We start from the raw sequence: 18057 nt of genomic DNA, 5'->3' as shown, positions 1-18057 counted from the left end.
ACACACACACACACACACACACACACACACACACACACACACACACACACGTACGTATTTCTATCCTAATTTGCTTTGTTAAATGATTCTCATAAAATTATTCATAAATATTCATACTTTGAGATAATCAGATTACGTGTTAACATTACTTTGAAATAATACTTTTATTCATCGTATATATGTGAGCGCCCTTGAAACATATTTTTACAGACCAATACATATGGATAGAGCAGACAGTAACATCTGCTATAACGGACGTTTGTAAATGTATGAAATACACAGCAAAATTTTATGCGGTTATATTCGCTTATTGATACGTTCTAGATTTTCTTTTTTACAACTATTTTTTAGATTACAACTATTTCTTTCCGATTTGTTTGAATTCAAAATTTTACACACTATGTATATCATGTAATGTTTTGCGATATTTTGGAAAGGAATGTATTACTGAAAATAGTGAATCTTTATTACAAGGCCGCTTTGTATAATTAAAACGAGCGTACCTTTATATCGATTCATTCACTTCACCCATTTAACTTATCCGCAACTTCATTGATTTAATTCAATTGGGATAATTTTCGTTATCAAATTAATGTGTAATTAGTAATGCAGCGATAAGTGTAATGACATGGGTCATTGAATTTGTGTTATGTAATAATCTGACCATGATGTCGGCTTGACACATGTAAGCAAGTTTAAAATAACATTCTTCCCTGAAAATAATTTCTCTCTCCTTTTTATTTATGTAATATATATTTTTGATTTTATTTTAGATTTTAAATAAATAAAAATATTGCTTTTGTGTTATAATGCGTATAGAAATAAATAATAATTTTTTATTTTCATAATTTTTGTATTATTTTCTATTACCTTTATCATTTATTAAAATAAAAGATTGATTAGGGAAAATCTTGTGCTGAAGATAACATCATGAGTTCAACTCTTACTACAAAGTACATAGATAAATATTGACAGATGGTATCAAGAAGCTAATATGTATTCTCTCTTTTAATCTTATTATGTTCTATATCAGTAAATTTAGATATGAGTACATTTATAAACATTATGAATGTATAAATGGGATATGTGAAAATACTTGAAAAAAATGTTAAAATTGAAATAAGTTTGATTTCCTAGATTTTTATTACTTGTAATTATATATATTTCATACTTTTCTAAATAGAGTTGGTACAAGATGTTTAGGAACAATTATACCATTGCCAAATCCTGCTGAATTTCCTTTGGAAAATGAACCTGTCCTTAATTATAAAAAAGGTAGCCCTGAAAGGGTAGAATTGGAGAGAGCTTTGGATAAAATGTCCAGTGATTGTGAGGAAGTACCCCTGGTTATTGGAAATGAAGAAATTAAAACAGATTTATGTAGATATCAAGTTATGGTAAGTTAACAAGTACAATAGTAAAGAACTAACATACAGTAAAAAACTAACAATAGAGTATATATTAGTGACAGTTATGATATATATTTCAGCCACATAATCATAAAGCAAAGGTTGCAAAATATCATTGGGCAACACCTGATCTAGTCAAAAAGGCAATAGATGTTGCTGTAAAGGCTCAGCGTGAATGGGAAAAATGTCCATTTGAACAGCGTTTAGAAATCTGGTTGAGGGCAGCTGATTTGATGGCAACAAAATACAGACAGCAATTAAATGCTGCTACAATGCTCGGACAGAGCAAATCTGTTATTCAAGCAGAAATCGATAGTGCAGCAGAATTAGTTGATTTTTTTAGAATGCATGCATATTTTGCCAAAGAGGCTTTAAAATATCAACCAATTTCAACCAATTCTAAAGAAACATTAAATTCAATGAGATATAGAGGAATGGATGGTTTTGTTGCAGCAGTATCACCATTCAACTTTACTGCCATTGGTGGTAATCTTAGCTATACACCTGCTTTAATGGTTTGCATTTTTTTATTATTTCATTTTTATGTGTCTTACTATACAAATGATTTATACATAGCAAACTCAAGCGCAGTACATGTTATACAATAAATGTATATTACAAACGTTGTATCACACATTTTTAGGGTAACGCAGTACTCTGGAAGCCATCTGATACAGCTTTACTTTCTAACTGGTGGATTTTTAAGATATGTAAAGAAGCTGGTGTACCACCAGGTGTAGTCAATTTTGTTCCATGTGAAGGTCCCGTTTTTGGTGACACTATAACTGCTTCACCTTATCTATCCGGGATTAATTTTACCGGATCAGTTCCCACGTTTAATCGTTTGTGGATGCAAACTGGCAAAAATCTGGGGAAGTATAAGAATTACCCCAAATTAATAGGCGAATGTGGCGGAAAAAATTATCATTTCGTACACGCGAGTGCTGATGTAGAGTCAGTTATTAATGGGACCATACGAAGCGCTTTTGAATATAATGGTCAAAAATGTTCAGCTTGCAGTAGAATGTATGTTCCAGAATCATTGTGGCCAAAGGTAGATTTCACACATAGTTTTGATTTCTGTCTTTTCAATTTTCCAATATAAAACACTGTTATATATATATAGATAAAGGAAGGCCTTTTATCGCTTCGTGACTCACTTAAGATTGGCGACGTCAGAGATTTTACCGTGTTTACCGGAGCCGTTATAGATGCTACTGCATTTAAAAGAATTTCTGGTTATATCAAACATGCCAAAAAATCGCCTAATTTAAAAATTATCGGCGGTGGGAAATATGATGATTCGTACGTTTCAGTTTACATACAATCTGTTAAATATGTATTTTCTTATTATTTTTAATTCCTTTCTTTCCATTAGGGTTGGATACTTCATTGATCCGACAATAGTAGAAACAAAAGACCCTACAGATAAGATAATAACAGAGGAAATATTTGGCCCTGTATTAACAATATACGTTTATAAAGATTCAAACCTCGATGAAACGATGAAATTGGTAGAATCCTCGACACCTTATGCTTTAACTGGATCGATATTCTCGCAAGACGAGTAAGCATTTTATTTCGTTTTTAACATATTTGTACTTTATCTCATTATACAATGTTACCCTTCAGAAAATGGGCGAGAAGAGCTCTCGAAGAATTTAAATATACAGCTGGCAATTTCTATGTTAATGATAAATCGACAGGCTCGGTCGTTGGTCAGCAACCATTCGGTGGTAGTAGAATGTCTGGAACAAATGATAAGGCTGGCGGACCTCATTACGTTCTTCGTTGGGCATCGCCACAGTCAATCAAAGAAACATTTGTTCCTTTGCGTGAATACGATTATCCATATATGAGGTCTTAGATGTAAGTATTACTAACAGCTTGCAGTTATAACGTGAAGATACATATACTGATGCAACAGCATTTTATATTACAAATTGAAAAGGAGCAGATTTTCGGGTTGTTCGATAAGAAATAATGAAATATCTTCATGCATTCCTCTATGTGAATTCATGAAATTTGTGTATAAGGCGCTATTTGCACTCACAATACAAGTGACATGGGCTTTGTAGGAATTTATACTATAAAGCAAACTGCTTAAACACAAAGTAATTCACGATAAAGATAGCCGACTTTAAAAAAAAGATTCAAGTATTCAGTGGTTGGTAATACATATACCACTTGAACAGTATTTTTTTGTTTTTAATAAATGTGTTTATCGATTTGACGTTACATAGCGTACAAGGAAGACGAACATAAGAATAAGTACATATTTCTAAACTACTTACAAAGTAGTCTCGACATAAGCAACATAAACGCAAGTCCACCTTAATACATATTTGCTGCCAATAGATAACACTAATGTTCTGCAAGTTGCAGCGTGTAGAGTCTATATTATTAAGATCAAATGTTTTAGTACAATAATATTTTAATATCTCAGGAATTACTATATGTGGTTGCAAACAAAGAGGCATTTTTTTTTGGTCGTACATTACAGTGATACAAGAAATTTTATAACAATATTATTCAAGTATGGTGATCGAGATAAATAACATCTGACGGTGTGTTTGAAGATTGTGATGAATGCGTACTAGTTAGAAAACCATCTGCTGTGTTTTTCTGACCTTACTTTTTTATATTCTTATATAGATCATTTACAATGGTTGATATTATATTATAAACGCGCAGCAAAGAAAACATTCATTTTACTGTGTAACTTACAAGACAATATGTAGACGCGGGACGAACACAGTAAAATGCAAAAGTTACCCTTAAATCCTTACATTGTGTTATCAAGCCTGATCGTCGATCGTTTAGGCATGTTATTGTTAATAGTGTGATTGAGATAAAGCATCTTGCAAATCGAACAATTATTAATTATTATTAATTAAATATACAATAATATGTTAGATGTTGTGGCTGATGTTACGATGTAATTTAATTTAAGTGTACCATAGCAATAAAAACACTATATAATTAGATACTTTTAATATAAATTTTTCAATTGACTCATCAGTCATCTTGATTTATTGTTGCGATCGATCGTTTTCATTAAAAGTAATTTTACATTCCTAAAATTCCGAAATTAAAGATATGTACATAATGATAACTAGCAGTACACTTAATCATTGAATAATTAAAGAACGCAAATAAATGCCACAGCAGGTAAATAGAATGTTCGTCTACCCCTGTATTGTCAGTTACCCTGTAATGTTAATGTTGACAATAATATTACATTCTCAAAAAATGATGATTCCACTTTTATGAATCGATGATTACGTGAATCGTTATTACAATTTAAATTATTATTATATTATTATAATAGCACAGATGGTAATAATTAGATATGGTCATATGCTGAAATATCGATCGATTATTTCGAACTCACGTCAACAGAGTTCGCAATGACGTCAATTAACATTCGCTAATATTTTTTTTGCATAAAATTTAGCTGTAACCTTAAAAACAGAATATCTTTAAAAATCTTTTTCAAAATCTTTTTAACGTTCCTTAAAAATATTACGTCATAATGTGTTACGTCGTAATACGTTCTTTAGATATTCTGTTTTATCAACTCTTGATACATAGACTTATATCGAGATATTTAAAGCTATAAAAGATATAAATTTTAAAGGTACACATTTAAATTCGTATTTCTTTATATAGCTACGTTTTTATTTTGAGCTATATAATCAATAAAATTATACTTTTCAAATATTAAAATTTTTAAGCATTTTTTTCGATCTATAATTGTAGATAAGGAAGGAACTTTATGTCTTTCAATTCCTATGCAGTTCCTGGCCATCGAATTAGGATCACTTAAAACTTTTAATTTTCTTTCCTGTTTTTAGTGATATTGAGAAGCGTGAGCGAATTCTAACGTTAAAGTTTATTACTTATTACGCTGTTATACATATACATGCTAGTGATTTGTATTTCTCCTCTTTATATTTGTTATAGGCTTATAGCTCATATGCTTTCCCGTATGATCCATATGCACCGTCTTCGTGTCTGCAGTATTGTGTTAAATTTCTGTGTTTTGGTCCACAGATTGAACATAAGTAAGTAGAACGTAGCATTTAAAGATGGGTATATAGATGATTTGATCATGGTCCAGACACTTTCAATGGCAATCAAATTGAGTGAATTATTCAATCATGAATACTTTTTAGCTTAGTATCCTCGTGCCACTTTCATTGCTAAGATTTCGTATTAGTATTTATGAATTGTTTCTTATTGTTGAAATTAAAAACAACTCGCCATTTATTTGATACAATACATGAGTATATGATATACGTATCATAACTAAAACAGGTTTCTACACGTAACCCGAATTCGATGACCTGAAACGTCTAGAGCAAATTTCGTATTTTTTATGTAAACTTATCAGCTGGAGAACAAATTACCTCCTCTTTCTCCTCCTCCTCCCCTCCCCCTCTCACGTCCTGATCGTACCATTTGCATTTTTCACAGTTCCTCGTTTCCCTTCGTTACTTGGTTGCTGGAACTTTACCTTCCGTCATTTCCACTCGACTCTCTTTCGCTCCTCCCGTTCATTCCTTCTTTTTTCTCTTTCTATTTCTTTCTCTTTCACGGCACGTCGATGGCGCCGCTTTGACGAGCCCTGGAATGGGGTTGACATTGGAAGACATCGACGGAAGAAGTGGGATTCGATGGCTTAGGAGAAATCGTCGTTAATGGCTTTGCTGAAGGATTTCCTGGCGTTCTCGGTGCTTTTTTACGAGTTTTCCGGGCGCGACGATCTAAAGCGCTCACTCAAATCAAGATTTTCACCTTTTCAACGGCAGATGAGGCGGATGGCCAACCGTCCTCGCCTTGACGCGACGCCGTTTTTTCTTCATCCATCTTTCGCCGCTTTTCGTCCTCCACGATCCATCCTTTCTTTCCTTTCTCTAGTTGAGCCCTTTCAGGACTTCCCCCCGCCGCTTCTTTTTTCCGTGCTCGACTAAATGACTTGTTTTTTCGAGTTCTGCTTGGATCATCTTGTAGCGGGAGGACGAAGGTCCCGTCTTTTGCCCGGTAATCTGAAATTGACGTAATGATGATGGATGCACGGTCACGAAATTAATCGCTCCGTTTTCAATATCCTTGGCTACTGGTCCTACGTTCATCATAAGAGAGAACCGATAGTATTACTCGAAGATATCGTAGAAATGTTGAATTGAAAATGTTGTGGAAATTATTCAGCAACGCGGATAAATGTATAAAATGTAAATTGAAACGCTCACTTAAATAATTATTTCGTTCGTAACAGAATCTCTTTACTTTTATCCTTTCAAGCATATCTTTTCGTTTGATTGTAGATGTAAAATCGAAAGAGTTTCCATTCCATTTGCTAATTACCGCTATATACATTGTTAAAGTTCATTCTCGAAAGTAATTGTTTGTCGGAAACAGAATGTCGTTATTATCGGCAAATATCGAACAATGAACGAACAATGAAACCAAAGATTTAAAAAGAACAAAAGAAAATTCGTTGCAAATTTATTAATTAGCGTGCAACCGATTGGTTCATTAACGGCCTCTAATGGAACACGTGTATTTGAAATTTAAGGATTTCATTGGCAACGGATACAATAGTAAATCAAGAGAATTGGATTTTTTAAAAATCTCATCATGTAATGGTTTTAAAGTTTCAAGAATAGAGAATTTTTAATAGAAATATTTTAAACGTAAATCGTTCGAAAGAAAAATACAATGAATTTTTATTTTAATTAACGCTTGCTTAAAAGGAGGAGTATGTTTCGAAAATCATGATATAAGTGATTTGGAAATGACTGAGTGATTATTTGGATAACATAATTCTCGGCAAGACGTTGAGATTGGATAAAGAAAAAGCGCTTGAGTTCCGGTATCAGTTCGCAGACGATGCTTATATTCTGCTCTCACGCAATATTAATCGTAGAGGAGCAACGTTTAACCATTTCATTCTACTGTTTCATACACGAAATAAACTTACCGCTCTTCCATTTCGTCTTGCATGGCTTCCTACATAATTTTCCTTTATCCAACGTCCGAGTAAATAGACAGATTTTTAACGGAAGAGTTGGTCGTTTATCCTAAAGAACACTTATTAATTGTTACCTGAAGTCACATACAAATAACATTTATTATCTTATATTACGTAATTATTTTATATTACAAAAAGCAAATGGAGAGAAACTTCATTTAAAAACATTTATTTAAATTTTGGAAACAAGACATTCTCTAACGAAAGCAAATTAACGTGAGAGATATGTCCATATGCATTCGTACTATACTAGTCTTATCTACTAGGTATACTATAGTTTAGAGATTTCATACGTAAACTAAACAAAATGGAAACGGTTATAATGAAATTTAAAGATAGTTTTATTTCGTATAAGATCTAAAAATTTATTGTTCGCTATACAAACGTTAAAATAACAAGTTTAAATTTGCCACAAACTTAACAACTCACCAAAACACCAAACTTAAAACAAAGCGTATCGACAAGGATGCTACGAAATACTTGGAAATAGATGGTCCGACGTTTCGTCTCACGACGAAGGCTCTCGTGTCAATATCCCAACGAAATTCAATGATATCCGAACAAGGCGTGCTCGTCTTGCGTTGCAAGAATACAAGCAACCAGAAGATCAGGGTACGAGACTAAGAGAGAGAGAGAGAGAGAGAGAGAGAGAGAGAGAGAGAGAGAGAGAGAGAGAGAGAGAGAGAGAGAGAGAGAGAGAGAGAGAGAGAGAGAGAGAGAGAGAGAGAGAGAGAGAGAGAGAGAGAGAGAGAGAGAGAGAGAGAGAGAGAGAGAGAGAGAGAGAGAGAGAGAGAGAGAGAGGCGATACTACGGTGGCACTCGTGGGGTGGCGTTGGGTTTTAAGGGTGGGAAGGATACAATATTTCAGAGTGGCGACAAGGAGCAAGCCTGCTTGCCACTGGCAAATTAATTAAATTCCTAGAGGCTGGCTGGAAAGGCTAAGGGGTTCGTTGGCGAACCGGGCAAGAGTCCTGTGTTCAGCTCGTGGGAATATTGTAATTAAGATATGCACTTCCACCCTCCCATTTTACCCATTGCAGTTTCCACACTCCATCCTCTCACTCTTGCCGCGGTGGATGATTTACGCTTCGAAAGACGCGGTATTGTCTGTTTCGACCGTTTCTAAATTGCATCCTATTATGGTTTGGGGCTCGAGGTTGACGCGCCACCGAGATTCTACTTCCTCTTACGGCCCGCTGCTTCAAATTACTCCACTCTGATTGACGCTTAATGCTTCTGTTTATATTGTGCGGTGTATACATATGGAAATGGGTTGAGCGTGCACGCGAAATAAGGGTCGAAACACGCCGGGAGTTTCATAGATTTGTAAAATGGAACGATGGCCGAAGCAGATGTTCTCGTATTGTCTCTACATTGCTGCAATTCCTATTTCTTTCTTTTTTTTTTGCTGTCGTTGCGATGCTCTTTGCATTATCGCGATGTATTTTTTTTGGTCTCCTTATCCTTTGCTTTCTTTTTGAACTAAAATCTCATTTTCGGTACGTGTATTTTGTTTGTTCTTTTTATTATTGGAATACTTAGCTCGGCGTCGTCGTGCTATTTTCGTGTCAACATCTTTAAATCATTTTTTTACTGTTGAAACTTCTCCTACGTGTTCTCGTATTGTATCTTTATCACTGAAATCAATTTTACTTGTTTATGTATTCCTGAGCTGTATTTTTGCTACTGGAGTTCGCCGTTTCGAAAGTTGTATTCCTCCCTTGTTACATCCGCGAGTGTGGAAAACTTTTCAAAGTTTCAATTTCATCATGCTAGAGTACCGTACGAAGGTATTGCTGAAAGAAAAAAGCTTGCAGGATTGATGGATTATTTTCCACACTGCGCTGGATTGGACACTCTCCATCCAAGTAGTTGCAATCGGAACTGGTCAAGAATGATTTCAGAGAAAATGTTCATACATTAGCGATCACGTTACCATTGATCGATCACAGGGTAAACGTTAGTAGCATAAAGCAGCTTTGAGTACTTTTGTAATCGCATAAGAACAAAAAAAGGCTTAGGGAATTAGTTTTACTTAAACTTAGGATCACTTAAAGTGGGATCGCTTAGGATCAGAGCAAGTGGTAGTTCTGTATTCGATTTTATTAATAAATTGGAAAAGTTCGATACTCAGAAGCATCTTTGTACGTGTTTGTCAAAACACATCGGTCGGATACTCGACTGTTTTTTTACAAAATAAACGGTGGTGTTTTTTCAAAGTTTAATTCCACAAAGCAATATTAAAACGTGGCAGATTAGCATAGTGTATACAGTCTACGCGACGAAAAAAACGAAAAAGAAAAAATATTCGTTCTCTCCCCTTGCGTATGGAAATGCGATGAAATTTTCCTCCGTGAATCACCGAGACCGGCGTGATCACTGTTTTTCAATATTACCAGAACATCGCTGTTATTCACTTTGTGTTTTCAGTGAAATTTCAATCTGCGTCGCTTCTTTTTTTCTATGTATATTCCCCATATCTTACCGCGTTTCTCTTTATTTTGCTGCTTTTCAAATATTTATTTAGACATCGATATACAGCAGCCTATAAAAATATTCGTACAGTGGTAGAAATTTTCTGCGAGTATATAGTGAGTTCTACGATGTTTCATCATTTTGACGATCATTATACTACATTATTGTTCATAGAAAGTACGAAATATTTAACGCAATATTTAGCGCAATTATTAGAAAAGAATTTAAGCTGTGAATTATTCGTTATATTAATAAGCCTCGATATTCAACGAGATCTTATTTTTGAAATATTCAAAGAAATGAGAGAAATGTATATTTAATTCCAAAATTAAACAGGAAAATAATTTTGTTTAAATGTGATTGATTGTTAAGGCCCTTGTTGAAATAATTACTTCTAAAAAAAATTCTACACTTTTTCTTTTGTATATCCGTGATCTGAAGACCGTTGTTACGAAGAGAATAGAATTTAGTGAAAAACGTTCAAAATAAGGAGAGATCCATATTATTGTGCCCTTGAATATAAATTTTGTTTCGGATTACATGGTCCAGAAACAAAAGAGCTTTCTATTGCTGTTTCTTGTAGCCTTCAGCTAGAGCTACACACCAAGATTAACTTGTGTTGTCGTTTGCTATAAATATATGAACGTGATCCCTATCATACCTTCTTCCTATTGTATTGCAACACTGTAAGAGTGATCTGGATCAGTATACCTGTACTTATACTTATATCTATACTTATTTCAATATATTTTTCTATTACAAATTCATCCACTCGTTCCTCTATCAGTCAATCTCAACAGTCCTATCTCTTTAAGTTGCTTTAATAAAACGACTTACTATGTTTTAGTCCTATGCTCTTTACACTTAAGACGACTATTCATTTTTACAGAAAATATCTTCTAATTTCTATATTATATTTTTAAATTGATTTTAAATTTTATCGATGTAATTACGACGTATATATAAAAAGTTTCCTATGCTAAGTATTCAAATACTTTCAGCGAGCGATTGTATATTTTTACGTAAAACGAGACTTTATCACGGATACGTATTAAATGTAGAAATGTCAACGGAACGTCCAGATAGGTTACAAAATTCTTCGTTTTGACGGCGCGTATTTCCATAAACAAATGACAGGTTTCTGTAGTCTCGTGTCGTGTCGTAAAAAAATCGATCCACAAGCCGTGGTGTCCGATGGGACCCGGTGTACGACCGATTTTTATAGAATTAAAGAACGAAAAAGAAAAGCTCGATTAAACGATGTTTTCTGTCGATATCGTGAGCCACAGAGCGATGAAGATGTCCAGGCCTGAGAAACCGGTCGAGATTTTAGCCTTTTCATAGAGTGAAAACGAGATTCATTAAGTTTACCATGGCGAGCATCTACGCTCTGTTTCTCACTTTGATCCTTGTGTTTTCTATCGCCGTTCAGCTCCAAATGTTAATCGTATGTAATTAATATAAATATATTAATTAATATGAATATACGAAGTATCTTTCTTGTAATATCGTAAAGAAGATTTCTAGTCTGAAAAACTTCTTAGAGGTTACCACGTTTTTTTTTTAAATTGAACTTTTTTAACGAATTATTTAATACGTTGTTATTTTACGAATTATATTTTCATAATTTATTTGAATTTCTTTTATTGGGATGAAATTTTATTCGTCCTTTCGTTAAATTAACTCCTTTTTGATCGAATTAAATCACCCAATTGTGAACTCGTTATTTGCATCGGCAGTGTTATATCGCTTACTCGCCACGATAATGGCAATTCTCGCGGGGAATAAATTTGTATGTTCTGTAGCTATAAATCAGAATTAGCAAACTGCATCGTTTGTCGAGCGTCCAGGCTAACCCACTTTTGCCCTCGATGTCTCGCGTGTATTTACATTTCATTTTCTTAGTTACGTATGTAAAAGCATATAAGTTTAACAATTGTATAGAGCTTCGTAAATTCAAATCACAAGAGTCACGATAAAACCATAATACCTTGCTCCATAGGCAGACCCAAAGAAGCTATGCACAATTTTCCATTACTACGCGACCAACGCGGAGGATTCCAATAAATCATCCGTCCCTAACATACTGCAACACTATTCCAAAGAACCTACCGTCTTCAGCGATCCCAGCTCCGATTCCAAGATATCGTTGACCAACCTGAGAACTGTTTCATCTTGGCCAGTGATACCGAACCAAACGCTATCGATTCCTAACCCAACGGTCAAGACAGAAGCTAGAAATTCGAAGGAAGCTGAGCCGAACGTGGTCGCGAAATATTCCTCCACGTTCGTGAAAACCGATCAGGTTTTACCTGTCGTTGACATCACATGGGATTACAATTCGTATCGATTCAAAACGTTTGAGTCGTGCTTACGAAATTGTTACGGGGATAGGTATCCACCAGGTGAAGTGGTGTTGAACTCGATGCAGCTGAATCTGTTGGACTCTCACACGAACGTCCCGATGAACGTTGCCGGTCTATTCGATTTCATGAAAGAAGAGAGCGAGCCGTGTTTGAACACCGTGTCGAGGAAGCTGGAAATTGAGTATCTTAATCCGTTGGATCACTTTGTGACGAAACAACCCGGTAGACCGGAGACTGTGGAGAGATTCACGGAAACGGATGAGCAGGATCGGTGGTACAATACAGCCAAGAGCCAACAGGAGGATGCTATCGGACCCGTAATCACCGGCCGAGAAAAGAATCAACCGAATCGAAGATCCTCCAGGAAGATCGAGGCCTCTTGCAAATGCTATTTGTCCTCGTCTCGGCGTGTTTGCGGGATGAATGACTCTTGATCGGGAAGAAACCCTCTAGAAACGATTGGAGAATACGGTCGCTGGCTGTTGGTGGGACATCGATTAGGGCAACCAGCCTGATTGAGAAGAAAAGGTGGCGAGAAATATTTGTCGCGAAATTATCGCTGCTTCTTTCTTATTCTACGAAGGATTCTACGAGTTTCTTCCTTTTTTTATATTTTATTCTGACCCGTGGATGAGAGAGAAAGTTCAGGGGATTTTTGAGATCTCGCCGAGGGAATTTTATAATTTACGGCTTATAATTTACCGCGTGCAGGATATTTGTTTCATGGTACTAGTATTTTTATACACGGCTTTGTTTAAAGATCTTTCTCTGGGAATATTAGTCTAAGTAACTTAGACGAATAAATTTCTGGCTACAGAATGCGATTTTTCTGGCGATTCTTTCGAGTTCTATCGATTCTCTAAGCGTTACTCGTAGGTGATCAGGATAAGTTAATCCTTATTTATGGAGTATTGTCGTTTCGAGTGTAGAATATTGTATTTGGTGAAAAGTCTGTTTATTTCTAGGCGATAGCTAAAACTTAAAAGATAAAATTTGATAGAGTAGTAACGCAAAGATGACAGTCATATGTATCCAAGTAGGTTAACGATTCAGATCTTCTACATATATAATAAAAATTAGAAGTAAATATCTGAAATAAAATTATGAAATAACCTAATAACTATCTAATAACCAAAGATATCAGCTTAAGGTTAATTAGATTGTTATACATCTGTTCAATCAACGTGATTAAATTATACAGTATCAGGATTGATATCATTTTAGCTCTGGCGGAGTACGAGGTATGGCTGTAGCCGGAATCAACGTCAACCGTGACAATGATGTTTGTATTTGCTATTGACAGATATACAGGGGTCACATGTGTATGTATTTCTGTCTTGCCGAAGCTCCGTTTTAAATAGAAATCGATAATGGGTAATAAGGATTGGATAGGGAGAGAGCTTCCACAGGATAGCTTCCCAGGAATTGCGTCCATTTATTGATCGTCTCCTGTATCGGAATATTCAGACGAACTATGGCCTCTATCCACTTTTGGCTTGTCTTACCCTTATTCCTTGTTTCTCTTGTCGTTCTTGAATGTGAGTGTCTCTATTTTCTCGTAACCAATAATTTCAAGGAATTCGGTAATACCGAAATAACAATAAAATATATGATTATTGACGGTCTAAAAATTGTATAGTATAGGACAGAATTGTGAGAATTTTAGTGCTGGAAGCACTGATGATATTATATTGGGTTGTAACACAAAATTCGTACACATACATGTACTATATAATCACATATATATTAAATATATTCATATATTAGTTGGTATACATATATTATCTATACATATATTCTAATAAACAGTAGTAGTAGTGAATTTATTCATTTCAGCTTATTGAAAGTGGACTTGGTTACATAGGTTGCTACTGTAACTCGTAGTGTTATCGAACCTGCTTTATATAATTATTTCTTTAGTTTCTATTTTAAAACTGTTTCTGTTTCGCTATAAAGCATTACCGTTCCTTAAAACTACCTTAAACTATTTCATTGGCTTCACACTTTGCGCAGCTTCCTTTGCTCATCTCCTCTCCGCCTCTTTTTCTCCTTTTTATCTTTTTTAGCCATTCCGCTTTTCGCTCCTCCATTAGTATTTCTTTCACGCTTACGTTTGTTCTATCAATTCCTTTGCATATCCTTCATGTGTTCAAATGCCTTTTCGTTGGTTTTACAAAATAAGTATGTCTTTTCCTTTTTACTCACCCAAAATCTACATGCATTCTCCAAATTGTTATACCTTGTTCTTCTCAGTAGCTTTTGCTCCCTAACTTCCGTCTTTACTTTAAATGTTTTGGTAAACTTCCTATGGTTATTCTCCTGTATTTCCTATTCATCTAGATCCTTGTATTCTAGTCCACTGCTTTTCTCCTTGTACATCTTCCCTGCTCTTTAGAACCTCACCTTCATCTCCTACCTCTCCATCTCTCTCTCTTTTTCTTTCTTCTATAATCTCTCTACTGCTTTTTGACTTTAGCCACATTCTTTGAAGTGCTCTAATTTTTCATATTGCAATAAATATAAGAACAGGATGAATTTATGTTACGACTGAATAGTACGAAGTTTGTGTATTCTTGTACATGTAATATATATAGAAATTGAAATGAATGCCATATGAGAAAATATTAGGGTTGTAACATATATAAGTCCCCATTTCTCCGTTTAGAATAATAAATAGAAATATGTACAGGACGAATTTATGTTACAACCCAACACTTTTATTGATCAAGCTGTCACGTTTGGATGATTCGTTCCAACTGGTTTCACGATGGCAAGCCGTTGGTCGAAAATGAGAATTAATTGCGCCAGGAGAACGATCATCTGTCAAGAAATCGAAAGGAAAGGACCGGGAGATAGATCAGTTGTAAGAGAGAAAAGCGTAGCTTTCCTAGCTGTGCTATTAGCTCTTAAGCTAAGCCGGAAATTCCAGACCGGAAACCGGCAGTCGCAGCTTGGCTGGGTACAGTGAGGCAAAACAAAAAGATCAAAGAGAAACAGAGATAGAGAGAGAGGTGCAAAAAAGAAGAAGAGAGAGAGAAGGTGCAAGATGGAAGGTTGAGTTGTGCGAGGAAAGAAGAGGATTTATTGTGGATCCAGCATCGAACGCGTACTCTCACGTGGTCGAAATGCCGATAGTTTGTTTAACGCCTCCTATGGACATTCCGAGAAGGATTCAATTAAAGCCAGCCTTCATTATTGTCACTCTAAGAAACCTACTTTCTTCTGCATTGCTGATTACGTTATCGTAATCGTATAAAAATTTTTTTATTCTGAGCAAATGGTAGACATTTTTCTTGTCGCGATTGAAGGAATAAAAAATAGGGAAATATATGCTTCAAAGTAAAAAAGTATTAATGGGCTGCGAATTTTTACGCAAGTATTTATAAATTATAACGCAATTTATAAATACAATTGAAGCGATCGAATCTAAACAGATAGTATCCTGTTTGTTTACACTGGAAATAATTGTTTATTGGGAAGTTGTTATAATCTGCGAAATTACACGTGACGTGTAAAAATGAGGGAAGATAACAGTACTGTAACAAAGAAAGGAATATATAATGGAAAAACCATTAATTGTTTGCCGGAGTACTTTGACCAACACTCTATGCGAAATAATCACGTTGTAAAATACGTGTAAATATTGAAACTTTGGCCTTTTGTACAAGTATCGATAATGTATCAAAATATGTACATTTGTTCTATTTTTCAATTTAATTCACTTTTATTCCTTCGTATCAAGTTCCATCATAATACGTTGGTCCTTTTATTTCATTATTCTTCATAAATCATGAATACTAGAAATAATTCCAAACGTTTGAACGATAACGTAAGAGGGATGGTTTTTATCGTTAATCATTTAATAAGAAATTCTACGTAGATTGTACATTATTTTTCATTATTTGCAACTGTTACAGTAACATAACAGTTCCTTTTAGTTTGCCCGACGACTTGGCCTCACGACAGCTTCACGGGAATTTAAATTTTAAAGCGCATTCTTTCGCGATACCTGTGCACCGTGTACAAAGGAAAAAAGTCACGTTCCTTCTTTAACCCTTTTTGCTTGCAGCGTCGTTTCGCGCGTCACGCGTTGCATCGTGTCTCAGACACGTAACGTAGATTCCACCTACCCGCGCCCCTATGAATTTTCATCACGATACTTCATGAAAACCCATTTGGATCTGTACACTGTCTACTTTTTACTGAACTGTGCACGCAAAACATCGCAAATGGAACTAAGATTACGCGAATCTACAGCAGTTTTATCTAAACGTAAATCAACAATTTTACATTACGATTCTTTATTCTTCTTCGAATCTTATAAGACTTATAAGAATTTGCTATATCTTCTATGAATTAATCGGTTGATCAAGTAAAATGAAAAGTGAATAATAATTTTTTGTTAGAAAAATCAAAGGATAGATAAACTAACATTCTTCTAATTCCATTTTCATCATCTTTTTCGTGCTACATTTTCGAGTCTGACACTTACGAATTGAGCACGTAAGAGGTAAATGGTCCAACTTTATCTTCCACTTACACAAAGAACAGAATTTTCTTTCTTTGAGAAATAAAAAAATCAATATACCTCATATATACGAACGAAAGTTTTTTTTGCTACTATTTTTAATCTCTATTAGTCCTTTATATTCCTTTCTATTAATTTCTTTAGTCTTTTATACTCGTATTGCTAACATGAGAATTATTTTTAAGTTTACAAATTTAAATTCACGAACTTATAATGTTTCCCTCCTCAAAGATAAATTCCTCATTTTCAAAAAGTTTCGCTATAAAAGCGTGGGAGAGAGGATACGAAAAATATCGTTAACACGCGAAGGATTAACGTTTCTATCAAACCTATCTAAAATGAATCGAATACAATCGAAATTTTATGTGCGTAACGAAACGCATGGGGCAAGAAATAATCATCGCAAGCAAAGGTGAATACGTCGCGGAAAATCGAATTTCGGGCGAGCATCATGGAGCTAAGCGTCTCGAAAATTTGAGCACGCCGTCGAACGAGGTTTTATCGGATTTCACGACAGGGAGGTGAGGAGGATGAGAAGGTGGAAAACGAGAAGAACGCTGGAAACATGCAGGAGGCGGCAATAGGATTTCGTGACAAGTCGATTTGCCGCGGAGCAAAGTTCTCGGATTCGTCGGCGTCTTCGTCTTTTACGCGTGCTTTCATGCTTTCCAACAATGTCTGCGGGAAAATTCGTGCCATTCGATCGTCGGCGAATGGAATTGCGATAATCGGACGCGAACTCATGTGTTTCGTTCTCTAACTTTTCTCTCTGAACAACATAATGATAAACTAAGTTCAGCTTAATTTGGTGATTTGGTGAGAAAATTAAGTATGTGTTGTTATCTCTGGTAGATATACGCCATTGATCACAAATTTGGGATTCTTTTTGGGAAGTTTCTGTTGTTCGTCTGAAATTAATTCGCTACAGCTATAGATACTTACTTTCTTTAGATTTCTTTTCATTTAGATTTTTGAGTAGAAATTATACGAACCTAAAGGAACTCTAAATTGGCGTTTTGAATTTCTATTGAATATTCAATTTATGGATTTTAGCTAATTTACGAGTGATTTAATTATTCGTTTGTTGCTCGTATAAGACGTAGTACCTATATTTTAAGTATCCTATCCAAGTCTATAATCTTTCCACGTATGATCGTCGAAGAACATTTTGACGCTACCATACAAACATTTTACCTGCTGAGTCTTGTAATATCTCAAAAAATTAGGAAAGATTTGCTATAC

At 35.0% G+C, this 18057-nt stretch overlaps 2 protein-coding genes across 5 annotated transcripts in view; both read left to right on the top strand.

Annotated features, from left to right (window-relative positions):
- Positions 1-18057, top strand: part of LOC132907401 (delta-1-pyrroline-5-carboxylate dehydrogenase, mitochondrial) — a 43575-nt gene that overhangs the window by 910 nt on the left and 24608 nt on the right. For 2 of the 4 annotated variants that reach the window (XM_060960474.1, XM_060960477.1), the window contains exons 2-7: positions 1184-1397; positions 1490-1924; positions 2053-2463; positions 2536-2714; positions 2788-2976; positions 3042-4394. In XM_060960474.1, coding sequence (XP_060816457.1) covers positions 1184-1397; positions 1490-1924; positions 2053-2463; positions 2536-2714; positions 2788-2976; positions 3042-3276 — 1663 coding nt within the window. In that variant the 3' untranslated portion in view covers positions 3277-4394. Of the gene's footprint in view, positions 1-1183; positions 1398-1489; positions 1925-2052; positions 2464-2535; positions 2715-2787; positions 2977-3041; positions 4395-5375; positions 6693-18057 lie in introns of those variants that run through there. The other 2 variants (XM_060960476.1, XM_060960475.1) reach the window with 2 other exon arrangements.
- On the top strand, positions 11687-14277 carry LOC132907599 (uncharacterized). The gene is made up of 2 exons (XM_060960855.1): positions 11687-11713; positions 11924-14277. Exons 1-2 carry the CDS (start codon positions 11687-11689, stop codon positions 12719-12721), a joined length of 825 nt encoding a protein of 274 aa, XP_060816838.1. The 3' UTR covers positions 12722-14277.

Source organism: Bombus pascuorum, chromosome 5, assembly GCF_905332965.1.
Source record: "Bombus pascuorum chromosome 5, iyBomPasc1.1, whole genome shotgun sequence".
Classification (NCBI taxonomy): Eukaryota; Metazoa; Arthropoda; class Insecta; order Hymenoptera; family Apidae; genus Bombus; species Bombus pascuorum.
This window is presented reverse-complemented; position numbering and strand designations above follow the sequence as displayed.